General features: G+C 51.4%; 1 protein-coding gene across 1 annotated transcript in view; it reads right to left on the bottom strand.

The window, feature by feature from the left end:
- Rasgrp4 (RAS guanyl releasing protein 4) overlaps nt 1-9,042 on the bottom strand; it is a 14,486-nt gene extending 5,444 nt beyond the window's left edge. Inside the window, exons 1-9 of the mRNA XM_048790939.1 lie at nt 8,894-9,042; nt 6,184-6,371; nt 5,709-5,814; nt 5,523-5,585; nt 4,848-4,979; nt 4,580-4,733; nt 2,661-2,834; nt 1,382-1,498; nt 437-712 (exon numbers count right to left, since the gene is read on the bottom strand). Of these exons, the coding sequence (XP_048646896.1) occupies nt 437-712; nt 1,382-1,498; nt 2,661-2,834; nt 4,580-4,733; nt 4,848-4,979; nt 5,523-5,585; nt 5,709-5,814; nt 6,184-6,371; nt 8,894-8,916 (1,233 nt within the window). The 5' untranslated portion in view covers nt 8,917-9,042. The remainder of the gene's footprint in view (nt 1-436; nt 713-1,381; nt 1,499-2,660; nt 2,835-4,579; nt 4,734-4,847; nt 4,980-5,522; nt 5,586-5,708; nt 5,815-6,183; nt 6,372-8,893) is intronic.
- Nucleotides 9,043-14,104: the final 5,062 nt, after the last annotated feature.

Below are 14,104 nucleotides of genomic sequence, written 5' to 3'. Positions count from 1 at the left end.
GATTGAACTCAGGGGCACTCAACCACTGAGCCACATCCCCAGCCCTATTTTGTATTTTTTTATTTAGAGACAGGGTCTCACTGAGTGGCTTAGTGCCTCGCTTTTTGCTGAGGTTGGGTTTTGAACCTGTGCTCCTCCTGCCTCAGTGTTTGGGGCTGCTGGGATGACAGGCATGTGCCACTGCAGCCGGCTCCAGATTCTGTTTTAAGTACTTTATATTAATCATTTATTAGTCAATTCTCAAGTATCCTCTGAAGTGGGTCCTATTATTCCCACTCTCTAGATAAGGAAACTGAGGCTAAGGGGTTAAATAACCTGCCCAATGTCACACAGCACCGTCTGGTCCTGCAGAGCTTTACAGGTCCAGGACCCTCAGTCTCAGTACCCCCAGGCCCAGCCTCTGGGGGCCCACACTGGGCAGAGCAGGGAAGCTCACGGTGAGCAGATGCAGCAGGTCCTCGTTGGCGCTGCAGGGGGGATGCTGTCCCTGGAGGGCTGCCAACTCCTGCAGCCGCAGGTAGAGGCTGTTCAACTTGGGCAGATGCAGGCGGCCGTCTGGTAACCGGTCAGGATGTGCCTCGTGCAGGGACACCAGGTCCTTGAGGTGCACACCCAGAACAGGCAGCCGGAAGCCGCTGCAGCCAGCCCAGGTGCGGCGGTAGCGGGCGTAGTTGTTGTGGGAGCCGAGAAGCTCTGTCAGCTCCAGCAGGGCCTGGGTGGGAGGAACACGTCATCGGGAAGAGCCATTATGTTCCCTGAGCCCCTCTAGGCTCCAGACCCCCAGGGACCCTTTCGAAACCTCCTGAGCCCCTTCTGTATCCCACACTGGCCTCAGTATTTCCCCAAACTGCTTTTCCTCTTGGGTCTCCAACTCAGAGAGGCTCTACTATCACTCCATTCCCCAAGTTAGAATGAGGTCTCACAAAATTGAATCTGATCACGGGTGCTGGCATCACTCTCAAATCTGCCGTAGCTCCCCAGTGCCCTTTGGATGAAGCTCAAACACCTAAACTTGAGCTTTCAGGGTTCAACAGAATCTTCCCTGGGCATATCCAGCCTATTTTCCTGCCCTTAGCCACACACCGGATGCATGAATGACTGACTCTTCCTGGACATTTCCCAAACACTCCCCCCCCCCATGTTCCTCCTTTGGTGGCACAAATGTTGGTTATCTTGGATGTGGGACAGCTTGCCACCTGGGCTGCTGGTTCTCCGTTAGCATCTCTCCCACCGGCCTCCCTCACAGCCCATCTTAGGACTAGATCCGTGGAGGACAGAGAGGGTCACTGCTATCTATGCTGGTCACGGAGGAAGAATGCAGATGGCCTGGGGGCTCAGGCTTTGGGGCAGCCAGTTCCTCAGGTGGAATCTGGGAGCTCACCTTGGTGCTGTCAGGGCTCAGGTGGGCCTGGGAGTCCTTGAGTCTGGAGATGGCACTATGACACAGGCCCCCTGTGACCGCCATCAGTGTGTTGAAATTTTGTAGCTGGCGGAGTCTCTAGGAAGGGAGGTGATGCCAGAGATGGTAGGTATCATAGAAGGACAGGCAAGGTCAAGTTCAAATGACGGCAGGTGGGTTGGGTGGACCAGTGTGTGCAAGGGACGGTGAGGAAGGTGGCTGTCAGGCAGGGGGTGGAGAATGTGAGGTTAGAAAGTGTGGGGAGAGCCCGGGGATGTGGCTGTGGTGGAGAGCCGGTGGGCAAGCTCGAGGCCCTGAGTTCGAGCCCCAGGCAAGTGCTGGGAGCTGGACAGACAGGTGTGCTTCAGACAGGCGCGGGAGGATTCCGCCAGCTCTGAGAGTCCCCCGGGTGAGGGCTCTGGGCAGACGCTGGGGACTAGGCTGAGATGAAGGAACGGGACCAGGGTGGGAAGGGAAGGTGAGAAAGATTCCAGGTAGGTGCGGGATCAAGATCCCCCCCTTCCCCTTTCCCAAGTTCAAGGGCAGAGGTCGCCTGGAGAGAGGGGCCGCGGAGGAACGGAAGATGCTCAGACCAAGGAAACCCCAGGACTAAAGAGCCCAGCAAGAGGAAGCGGGCGGTGGAAGCTGCCAGAGGAAGGGCGTGGCCTACGTGGAAGTACGCAAGGGGGCGTGGCCACGGCGGAGGGCTTCCCTTTTCCCAGAAGGGAGGGGAAGCAGAGGGGCGCTGCGCGAGCCAGGGCAGGAGGGAGGGTTGCAGTCACCGTCCCAAAGAGACTGAGCGCTGGGGCTTGGGGACTGGAGCTAGGAGCCTGGGTGCAGGCGGGTGCAAAGGCGGGCACTTGAGGCAACGCTGCCTTCGCCCTGGGAGGGGGTTTGGACGATGGCCCCCGGAGGGACTTAATCAACTGTCACGTCCAAGGCCAAGCGGCCAAGGCGGGTTTGACGCGGTGATATCAGGGCCGAAGAAGCCCTAATCAAGGGTTAGAAAGCTCGAACTGTTTTAAAAAATAAAATCAATAAAACAAAACAACAACAACAAAAAACTAACTGTGGCCTCGGGGGTGGAGCCAGAGTGGGACGTGATGTGATGGGCGTGGCTAGGAGTTGCCTGACATCACCACCCGGTTGGCCTGCGGGAGCCAAGGTCCTGGGAATTTGGGCAGGCTGGGTCGCCAGGGGTCAGGTCACTACCTGGCCGCAGGGCAAGCAACTAGAAAGTGAGCGGAAAGGCGGGCCTCACCTGTGCCACGTGAATGAACTTGTCCAGCACCTGCGCACGCTGAGCAGGTCCAGGGCGGCTCAGCACCATGACCTGCACCCAGCGGGACACGCTGTTGCTGAGGCCCACGGAACCCTCCAGGGCTGGGCAGCCCCTCACGGAGCCCTGCAAAACGTAGCCCCGCAGGTCCTGGGGCTGGGGGCGAGGTGGGTGTTATGGGGGGAGGCAGTGCCCTGACTTGCCATCCATCCCCCTTGCAGCCGTAACTTCCGATGTCCTAGCCTGGTCAGCCTTTGTAAACTTTGTCATTTGCCTCTCCACAGGCTGCCACATGTCCCCTCAATCTGAAGAGAAATGTTTAAATAAAGCCAGGTACTACTCTGAGCACTTTATCATATTAAATAATCTAATCTTCATGACTCTACAAGGTGGGTACTGTTATTCCCATTTTAAAGATGAGGCAGTTGAGGCAAAGACACAGGCATGAGCTAGGACAGGAAACCAGTCTATATGCTGAAAATATTATTATTATTGTTATTATTATTGCCCCTGCTGGGGATGAACCCAGGGCCTTGCAGTAATCGGTCAGTCTCTGTTGCTGAGATACAGCCCAGTCCAGTCTATATGCTGTTAACTGTTTAACTGACTCATACACAGCAAAGGGAAGGATGGGGAAAAGGACTGGAAACCGACTTCTACTTGTTCTGCTCAATAGTTTCTTACCCACATCCATTGCACTATCTGCATGTTATATTGATACACACACACACAAAAAAAAATCAGAAAAATTTCACATTAGGGAACCAGATTCTCTCCTTCCCTTGAAACAATCATGTCCAGATGGCAATAGTTAACGTATCTACACTAAAGCACAGGAAAATGGACATTTGAGCCAGGTGTGGTGGCACACACCTGTAATCCCAGCAATTGGAAGGCTAAGGCAGGAGGATGGCAAATTTGGGGTCAACCTCGGCAACTTAGCAAGACCCTCAGCAACTGGTGAAGTACCCCTGAGTTCCATCCCAATACCAAAAAAAAAAAAAAAATTAAAAACTGACATTTGGGTAGGTAAAATAAGGCAATTTCAAATGGTTCACCAGGTATGATTTACTCTAGACCAGGTGCTATATCCTATAAGATGGGAACTGCTAACATTCCCTTTTACACATGAGGAAACTGAGGCACCACGAATTGAAATGCTTGTTGATTAAATGAATAATTAAGAAAATATTTTGAACACTTACTATGTGCCAGGTACTGGTTAGGCTTTTCTTCTTTGAACCCAGGGTGCTTAGCCACTGAGCCACCTCCCCAGCCTTTTTTATTGTTTATTTTGAAACAGGGTCTTGCTAAGTTGCTTAGAGGCTGGCTTTGAACTTGTGATCTTCCTGCCCCAGCCTCCCAAGATGCTTGATGCTTGGATTGCAGGTGTGCACCACCAAGCCTGGCAGGCTTGTTTTCTGGTTTTGGTACTGCAGGAACACTCTACCACTGAACTACATTGCCATCCCTTTTTTATTTTTATTTTTTGAAACAGGGTCTCACTAAATTCCCAGTCTGGCCTCAAACTTGTGATCCTCCTGCCTCAATTTCCCAAGTCATTGGGATTATAGGCGTGCACCAATGGACCCAGCCACAATAGGCATTTTGTAATTGGGATTTTAAATTTTCCCACCTCTAAGGAAGGTTATGACCTCTGTTTTACAAAGGAGGATTCCCAGAGAGGCTGAGACACTAGTTCTGTGTTACACAGGTAAGAAGGAGGTGATGGCATCTGAACCGAGGGTGCTGTGCTCAGCCACCTGGCTCATTTTCCTGGACCCTCTGGCTCCCAGCTTTGAAGTTTAAGAACCCCAGCTGGGTATCCGTGCAGGGATCCTCCCACCACCCCAATCTTCCCCCTGTCCCAGAAGGGCACTGAAGGCCAGGGGAGTCCTCACCGTGATGGCCTGGAAGGACCGGAACTCCAGGTACGTGAGGTGCTGGGCCAACTCCTCGGACTCCAGGTGATCGAAAAGCAAGGACACTTTGCATTTTTTGCCCAGGCCTGGGCTGCTGGTGAGAGGTGGGGGGCCAGGGCCACCAGGGCTCAGGCTGGGGGCCAAGAGGGGCAGGGTATTGGAGTGGCTCAGAGTTGAGGGTCTGGGGATGCCAAGGGAGATGGCAGGAGGGGGGTGGGGCAGGCAAGGGGACATGGGGAAGGCTCACAGGTGGGAAGCATCTCCCAGGCTCCTCTGGGCTGAGTTGCCCTCCTGGGCCACCGTGGCCCAGAAGCGACCTATGACCTCTTCTAGCTGGGGCTCCTGGCGCATGGCCTCTGGGTGTTGGGCCATCCAGTACCTGAGAACAGGTTAGGGTGGGGCATGGGGCAGGGCTGAGGGACCTCCAGATGCCAAGTGGGGAGGTCTACATGTGTGCAGGGGGTCTTGGGAAGGGCAGGTTTTGGAGGGGCACCAGGACAGGGGGATCTCTGGGATAGGAAGGGGGTCTCAACACGGGTTGGGGAGATTTATGGAGGTAGATGGGGGGATCTCTTGGAAGTGGAACTGCACAGAAATAGGACAGTGGGGGTGTCTCAGGATCTAGCCTGGGGTTTCTAGCGGGGAGATAACGTCAGGAGGTCTTAGGGTATGTAGGTCTTGGGGTATGTAGGAAGTAGGGTTTGGGGGATCAGCTGGAGGCCTATCAGAGCTGGCAGAAGGGTCTGTGGAATCTGGTAGGGGGGGTCTCCAAAAGGTTGGGGTTCTCAGGGGCAGAACTGGGAGGGTCTTAGGAACCCAGCCAGGGTGTCTCCGAGTGGGGTTTTAGGGAGTGGCGCTGGGGAGTCTCTGAGATATTGGGGGAAGGGCAGGATATGGGAGAAGAGGGCTGACCCAGCTTTACCTGACCAAGTGACAGATCTGCAACTGCCTCAGCTCCCGGGTGTCCTCTGCAGCCTCCTGGTACTTGAGTTCCGGTCAAGGTTCCATTATCCAGTGTCCAGACCTGCCCGCTCCCCCGTCCCCTCCTCCCAGGCTTCTGTGTTTCTGCCCTTCCGCCCTCTGCCACGGTCACGGTCACAGAGGATATAAAGCCAGCAGCCGGGCAGCAAGCTCAGCAGAAGGCAGCACCCAGCTGTGCATGGCCAGCACCATGTTGAGAACGTGGTCCCCACGGCGCAGGCTGCCACTGGAGTCTGGGAGGGGGGCAAGGGGGACTCTGTCTGAATGGGCCCTGGCCGTGGACTGACAGTCTCCAGAGCTTGGTGGACCGTCAGGTTCAAGTGATGCTGGCATCAACTTGGGCAAGCACCTCAACCTCTCTGTGCCTTGGTTTTTTGTCCACACCAGGCATGGGCCAGCAATGTCACAGAGATGGAAACGGCACCAGTCCTGCTCCCATCCTCGTCCCAGGAAAAAGCAACGCAGGTGTTTCTCCAACCCTTCATGGAGCGATTGGGATTCATCCCCCACACCCATTTTATAGCCCCAAACACTGAGGCTGAGAGAGGCGGGTGCTTGGCAGGGCTGGGACTGGGGAGGCTGGCCGGGGAGGCAACACTCACCGAAGGACTGGATGCATTTCTCCAGCAGCTCGTCTTCACTGTAGCTGCCCTCGCCCAGCATGCCCAGATTCATGGACGCCATGACCTTGCTGATCTCCCGGGGACTCGGGCAGGTCTTGTGGCGGCGAGGGGCCTGGCGGGGCCGGCCCCGGCCTCCTGCCTTCCCCGAGCATTCCTGGTGGGATTTCCTGTGGATGCACATCCCCTCACCCCCAGGAAGCATGAGAGCCCCCTCCTTTGGGCAGGTCCTCAGATTCCTCTTGACCCCAATGCCCCAAGGTACCATGGGAGAAATTCCTACAGGAATACAGGTAAAGTCCCCGGATGACCGCTGACCTACCATAGACTCCTGGGAGAAGCCCCCAGGAATATTCCAGATTCCCCAAGGAATCAAGGGAGAAGTCCCCAGAACTACTGAGGACCCTCCAAGGAATCCTAAAAACTCCCTCCTCCAGGCATTCCCCCCAAATTCCTCTGGACAAAACTGTCTCAAGTCATCATGGAAGAGATTTCCTGTTGGCAGACCCCTGGGATTTGTCCTGACCTCTCAGGAAATCAAGACACAAGACCCCCTAGGATCACTGCTGTCCTCCCTGGGAGGACACACGGGAGGGTCAGCTTCAGGACAACTCTTCAGAATGCCCTTTTGGTCTCCAGCGCCTCCTCCCTCAGGCAGGGCCCTGGGATTCCATCTCTTCTCTTCTCCCCACTCTACCTCAGGAAGGGCCCTTCACAGGCTCTGGAGTCTTAGCCTCCAGCTGGGTGCCTAGATTTGGAACCCAGAGAGGAAGTACCAGTACAAAATGACCTCTCCAGAGCTCCCCAGAGCTAGGCGGGGTCCCTGGAGCTAAGGCAGCTTCAAGGAAAGTTTAAAAATAACTTTGCCTTGTGCTCCTCTGAGGCTCCTGGTCCAGGTGGGGAGAGAGGGTAATGGAGAGACAGAGGCGGCAGGAGAAAGGAGGAGGGAGCAAAACTTAGACTCTAGAGTCGGAGAGAACTGGGTTCGAGAAATTTCTGCTGGCTGTGTGACGTTTGGTGAGTCACTTAATTTCTCTGATCCTTAGTTTCCTCATATGTAAATTGAGTGTCATCTTTGGACCGTCCCCAGGAATTTATTATAAATATTTGATGCCTGGCTCCTCAAAGGTGCTAAGTAATGAAACTTAGTTTTTGCCCAGGCTGGTCAGTGACCCAGATGTGGGAAAGCTGAGGTTAAGATGCAGAGAGAAAGAGGGATGGGGCCGAGGAGGAGCCTGTGGCTGGGGTGAAACTGGAAACAGGAGTCCCTCATGGCAAAGGTGACAGTGCATCCTAAGGACTCAGTAAGTTGTCACTGACTGTTGATGAATAATAGGGGGCATTACTGAGTACTGATTAGCTAGCGGGTCAAGGGCTGATCACTCCAATTTTTTTTTTGGCACCAGGGATTGAACCCAGGGGCCCTTAACCACTGAGCAACATCCTCAGCCCTTTAAAAAATATTTTACTTAGAGACAGAGTCTCACTGAGTTGCTTAGGGCCTCACTAAGTTGCTGAGGCTGACTTTGAACTAATGATCCTCCTGCCTCAGCCTCCAGAGCCTTTGGGATTACAGGCATGGTTCACCATGTCCAGCAGGTCACTCCTTCTAGATCAGTGATTCTCGAAATATGGTCCCCAATCAGTTCTAACAGAATCACCTGGGAACTTGATATAAACACAAATTCTTAGGCCCCACCCCACACAAATCAAAACCTCTAGGGGTAAGTCCAGCAACTTGCATTTTTTCTTTAATATTTATTTTTTAGTTTTAGATGGACACCATATCTTTATTTTATTTTATGTGGTGTTGAGGATCGAACCCAGCGCCCCGCGCATGCCAGGCTAGTGCGCTACCGCTTGAGCCACATCCCCAGCCCCAGCAACCTGCATTTTATAAGCCCTCTGGTTGGTTCTGACACATGGTCAAGTTTGAGAACCAGTGGTCTGGACTGTCTCACTGAAGACTTAGAGGCCCCTCTGAGATACAATCTATAGTTATTCTATTGATAGAAGAAACTGAGACCCAGAGAAGCTGAGTAACTTACCTAAGGTCACACAGCCAGCAATGAGGCAGTTAGGATCCCACCACTAAACTACTGAATGGTATGGGGAGGGAAGTCCAGTTGCTCATCAGAATCATGCTGGGGGAGGTTGGAGGGGTCACCTAGATTGGGGACCCAATCACCATCCATCTCTGTGCGGACGGGAGGGCAAGCTTGCCCAGAGTTAGAAGTCCATCCCACAGCCCGGGGGCAGTGGCAGCCACTTGGTCCCTACCTGAGGACTGGCAGCCCCCTAGGTGTCAGGAGCAGCCAGGTGTGGTTTAAGAGGCAGGGGAACCGGCTGATCTTGCATCACACACCCCTCTCCTGGGGCAGGGCCCTGCAGGAGGAGGCTGGAGTTTCCAGTCGGGGGCAGCGACTGGATGGGGAGCCAGGAAGACCCCAGGGAGGACCGTAGCCCAGAGAGCAACGGGGAGGGCGGTGAGGGGAGAAGCAAAGTCCAGAGAGAGAGAGCGCGTCAGCCGCAGGCGCCTCTGCGCACGCAGCCTTGGCCCTGGCTGGCCCTGGGCTCCCTGGAGCATCTGTCCCTGGCACCCCTGATCCTACAGGAGGCAGACGTCCTGGCCCCTCTCGGCGCCTCCCCAACCTTCCCGCACAGGCTTGGCTCCTGGGGAGGGTCCCCTTACCTCTTGCTGTCTTTTCTATTCATACTTCCTTGGGGGGTGGTCCTCGCGGGACAGCTCCTCCCCCCTCACCAGGACTCCAGCTCTCAGCCCCTCGGGAGCTGGGCCTCCTCCGAGCTTGGGAAGGAAAGAGGAACTGCCCCTCCCCACCCACCCCCAGGCCAGGGGGAAGGAAGAGGCTGGGGAGAGACCAAAGGCTCCCCTCCCCCACATGGGGATCCCTGCAGGCTGAGGTTTCCGGTGCTGCTGGCCCCCACCCCCCAGCCCAGCCGGCTCTCTAGCTATCTCCCCATCTTTGGGTCTTGAGACCTGTCACTGTCACACTTCAATAGAAGCAGTTTTTAAAAAGCATGACTAATCTGTGTAAAAATACATACACACACTCAAAAGAAAAGTCTGTGTTTCTATAAAGTTATATCCATGGACCTTGAAGCACAAGGATTTGAATAGAAACTCATATACTTTGCAAAATTATTTTACGGTTTCTTTCATTCCTAGTTTATTATTATTATTATTATTTTTCCTGGAGAGGAGGTGAACTGAGGATTGAATCCAGGGTGCTCCACCACTGAGCTACATCCTCACCTCTTTTTATTTTTTAGTTTGAGACGGGTCTCACTGAGTTGCTGAGGATGCCCTTGAACTTGTGATCCTCCTGCCTCCACCACTGAGTGGCTTGGATGCCAGGTGTGAACCATCTTCCTGGCGTTTCTAGGCTGGTTTTAAGGATACCCTGGGAAAACATTTTTCCTTTATTACTCTTCTTGTAACCAGCCCTTGTGTGTACCTCCTATGTAGCAGACTCTGCTCTAAGGGCTTTTAAAATATTATCTCCGTGGACTGTTATCTAATTACAGGTGGAGGTAAGCAATCTGGAAGCTTCCTCCCTCCCTCTGTCCCCCTTAGGCAGGAGTGACCAATATTACGGGCTATTAGGTTTTATCTGGGTTGTTATTTGAGCGTTGACGTACATAAAAGCATGTCCATGGAAACAGACTTTTCTTTTGACTACGCGTGTTTTATTCTTTTACCTAAATGTGTCATGCTTGACTTTTTTTTTTTTTAAATTGAGATACACAAAAAGAGCACATATTGCTAAGTTATTTAGGTTAATGAACTGTCACCAACCCAGCCAACCCAAGTGACTTCCACGCAAATCAAGAAACAGAACACTTTCATTCTTCATAAGTCCCCAGTTGCCTTTCCCAGCACCATCTGCCACAAGTTACCAGGAGTCTGATGTCTAACAGGAGAGTCTTATCTGCTTTGAGCTGTAGACGTCTGCACTCATGTATTGTACCTGCTTTCTTTCATTTAGCACACTATCTTTACAGTTCTTCCATGTTATTTTCTCTGATTCTAATTTCTTCCTTTCATTGCTGTCTGTAGTCTTTCATTGTGTGACAATGGTCAGTTTTCTTGTGATGGACAGTGGAGTTGCTCCCTTGGGGCTGATTTGTTTGTTTGTTTGTTTTGGGTCCTAGAAATTGAACCCAGGGGTGCTTTACCACTAAGCTACATCCCCAGCCCTTTTTATTTGTTTACTTATTTCCGAGACAGGGCTTTGCTAAATTGCTGAGGCTGACCTCAAACTTGAAATCCTCCTGCCTCAGCCTCCAGAGTCACTGGGATTACAGGCATATGCCTCTGGTGCCTGGCTTCCTTAGGGCTCTTATGCATAAAGACTCTGTGACTATTTTGTTTAGTTCTTTGGTGCTGGAGATCAACCCAGGGCTTTACACATACTAATTGGGGTACTCTACCACTGAGCTACATCCCTAGCCCTCCTGTGAATATTTGAGCACTTGGCTTTGATAAACATAAAGTGTAAAATTTTGTAGGGTTGTGTTCAGGGAAGGAATAAATGGGTCATAGTATGATTCTGCCAAACCTAGTATGTTAGTCAATTCAACCAAAGAGCTTTATTTTCTCTTCTTCTTCTTCTTCTTTTTTTTTTTTTTTGGTACTGGGGATTGAACCTAGGGGCACTTAACCACTGAGCCGCATCCCCAGCCCTTTTTAAAATATTTTTATTTAGAGACAGGGTCTCATTGAGTTGCTTGGGGCCTCACTAAATTTCTGAGGCTGACTTTGAACTTGTGATCCTCCTGCCTGAGCCTCCTGAGCGCTGGGATTACAGGTGTGTGCCACGATGTCCAGCTCCCGGCTACATTTTCCGTCCTTTCTTTTTCTCAGTAAAGTAAGTCACCATGGGATTTTTTTGTTTCCATGCCTGGCGCGTTTAGACAGGCGCGGGCCCCTTGGCTTTAGTTTTTCCATCACATGCTATACCGAGGTTCGCGATTCTCTCTCTTCCTGCCTCTTTTTCCTCCTCTTTCCCCCTCCTCAGGCAGGGCTGGTCCCGAGCCCATCTCCTGCAGCGCCCGCTCCTGGCCGAGCCCAGCCTGCAGCGCTGGAGTGTCGCCAGGCCCTGGGGACCTGGATAAACCACCGCGAGGGAGATCGGAAAAGGTCCCGGCGCTTGTACATAAACCCTTGGCCTTCGGGCCCCTGGGGATGGTTATCACCAGCAATAACACGGCGATGACCAGAGGGGAAAAGGCTTCTGAATCACACGGCGCTGCGGCAGAGAAGTGATCCATTTGATAACTCGGAAATTAGTTTTTCTTTAACGAGGACATCATGGGACAAATATCAGATGACAGAAGGGGAAGAGTATTTACAATGATAAAAATCAGTGAGAAGAGCTGGGGCTCAGCGGTTAGCGCACTTGCCTGGCATGGGCGAGGCCCTGGGTTCGATCCTCAGCAATACATAAACAAACAAACAAACAAACAAATAAAGTTATTATTAACAATAAAAAAGACAACACGGAGTCATCCCATAGGTCTGGCCAAAATTGAAACTTGGAAAATGCCAAGCAGAGGCTGGGGAGGTGAGGACCCAGATCCTCACGTGCTGACAGTGGACAGCCATTCCCCAGGGCCACCCAGCACTGCTCAGGCAAGTCCTGGGTTGGATATGTCACCTCTTACGGGCACATATCAAAATTCTCCCTCAGCTCCATAAGGGGACATGACAGTGCTATTTTCCTGGAGCTGGGGGCATCCTGGGTGTCCATTCCTTGAACAATGGGTGGATAAACGGAAGAGGTTGATCCCAGGAAGTCCTCAAAGCTACCGCATCCATCAGCCAGGTGTCCACAGGACAACATGGGGGCGTCCTAAGGTACCAAGTGATAACCGCCAGAAACAAGAATCACTATTAATGTCTTCTGATGTAGTTGGCAATGACACAGAGTAATTTTACATTCAATATGAAATTTTAAGGAAAACAGTATTTAACATATAATTTTGTATTATATCAAAATTATTTTGTACTATATAATCATACCAGCCTAGATATGCAATTATATAATGTATAATTGAATTACATAATTCAATAATATGGTAAAACTTATGTGCTGTTTAATACAATTGTATGAACATCAGTTTTAACTTTGCAACATCTAGCAATCTATTATGCATTGAATAACACTTTATGTATAATTTTGTTGAACTTTAGGATATTGTTTTATGTAACTTAGTATATACCACATGTTGATAATAATTTTGATAGATCAGTTAGCATGTATGAGGAATCTTCCTCGTGACTCTAGGAAGTAGGGACTCTTCCAAATTAACCCAGTTGTCAGATGAGTAAACTGAGGCCTGAGTTACAAAGTTGCCTGCCTAGCAGGGAGGTCCCAGTGTGTGTGGTCCCTACCCTGGGTCCCCAGGCCCCACAGCTATCTGTTTTAGGAAACTGCCAAGGTCCTCCTGCTTGAGCTCCCTAGAGCACAGGGGAGGTGGGGGGAGGGCCGGCCAGGAGCTGGAAGGAACTGATCCTAGGGCTCTGTATTCCCAACTTACAAAGCACAGAGTGCTCAATTTTATAAAGGGGTGACTTGGCTGTGGTGACAGAGGGTTGTGGGGAGGAACTCTTAGAACTCTGGAGGTCCTGGTTTAGCCATAGGCGAGTATGTTTCGGTTATAATTAGGAGATTTAATGCAAATATCAAAGCAGTAAGGTTCTTAAGTGGTTAAAAACCCTAGCTCTTGGTTCAAATCCTGAGTTCTGCCTCTGTGTGACCTTAGGCAAGGCAAGTCACTGTGACTATCTGTGTTTAGCTTTTCTCACCTGTAAATGGGCACTGTGAGAGTACTGACCTCCTGGGACTGTTGCTGGGAACTGTATGACTCATCTGAGTGTACAGTCCTTAAACTATACATGGTAGAAATCACATATTTTTTATTTTCTCCTCCAAACAATGTGAATAATAGCAGAATTATTGTGAGAACTAGGTGAGATATATTAAAAAGATCTTGTTGCAGATCTTAGGAGCTGAAATGCAACAGGAGCACAGTTTTTAATAATGACATAGTTAACTGCAACTTTCACATAACATTAACCACGTACTAGCTATGTTTTAAGTGCAGCAAATAAATTATCTCATTTAACCTCAGCAACACCCTGATGTAAGTACTATTAACCATTATGCCCCTTAGCAGATGGGGGAAGGGCCCAGAGAAGCTAAGTAACTTGTCCAATGTAACCCAAGGGAATGGCAAGGCTGGTGTTCAGACCGAGTGTTTGGCTCAGAATCTTTGCTCTTCATCACTATATGTGATGTTTTGATTTTGATAATGGGGTTCTGGGTACAGGAGGTCGAACCCAGGACCTCACGTACTGAGCTACATCCCCAACCCATTTATTTTTTATTTTTTAAATTTTAGGTCAAAGTCTCTCTAAATTGCCGAGGCTGGCCTTGAACTTGTTATCCTGCCTCAGCCTCCTGAGTCGCTGAGGTTACAGACGTGCGCCACCGCACCCGGCCTCTTTGGTGCTTTTTAAAGTCGAGAGACGTGGCGGGCATCTAGCTCTGCTGTGTGACATCCAGGTTGCTCTAAGTGAAATGGCAGAACGAGGACACCTGCCGTGCCAACGCAGCTACCTTCTAGACACCTCGCCCCAGCGCGCACACCTCGAACCAAGGTTGAGGTCTAGGGGCGGAGCTCCAGTCGAGGGGCGTGGCCTTGAGTTCGTGGTCCAATGAGGGACGGGGGGCGGGGCCCTCCTCCCACCTCTGTCCAGCACGCGTGTCCTCCTCGCAGTTCCATCTACCTCGCGGGTGCCTCTGGCGTCCCCAGAGGTCTTCGACCCCAGCCCTCATTCTCTTCTTGCTCCAAGCTCTGACCTATTTAAGTTCTTGGG

This window comes from Marmota marmota, unplaced genomic scaffold (assembly GCF_001458135.2).
Source record: "Marmota marmota marmota unplaced genomic scaffold, marMar, whole genome shotgun sequence".
NCBI lineage: Eukaryota > Metazoa > Chordata > Mammalia > Rodentia > Sciuridae > Marmota > Marmota marmota.
The sequence above is the reverse complement of the archived record's forward strand: the minus strand, read 5'-3'. Positions and strand labels throughout refer to the sequence as shown.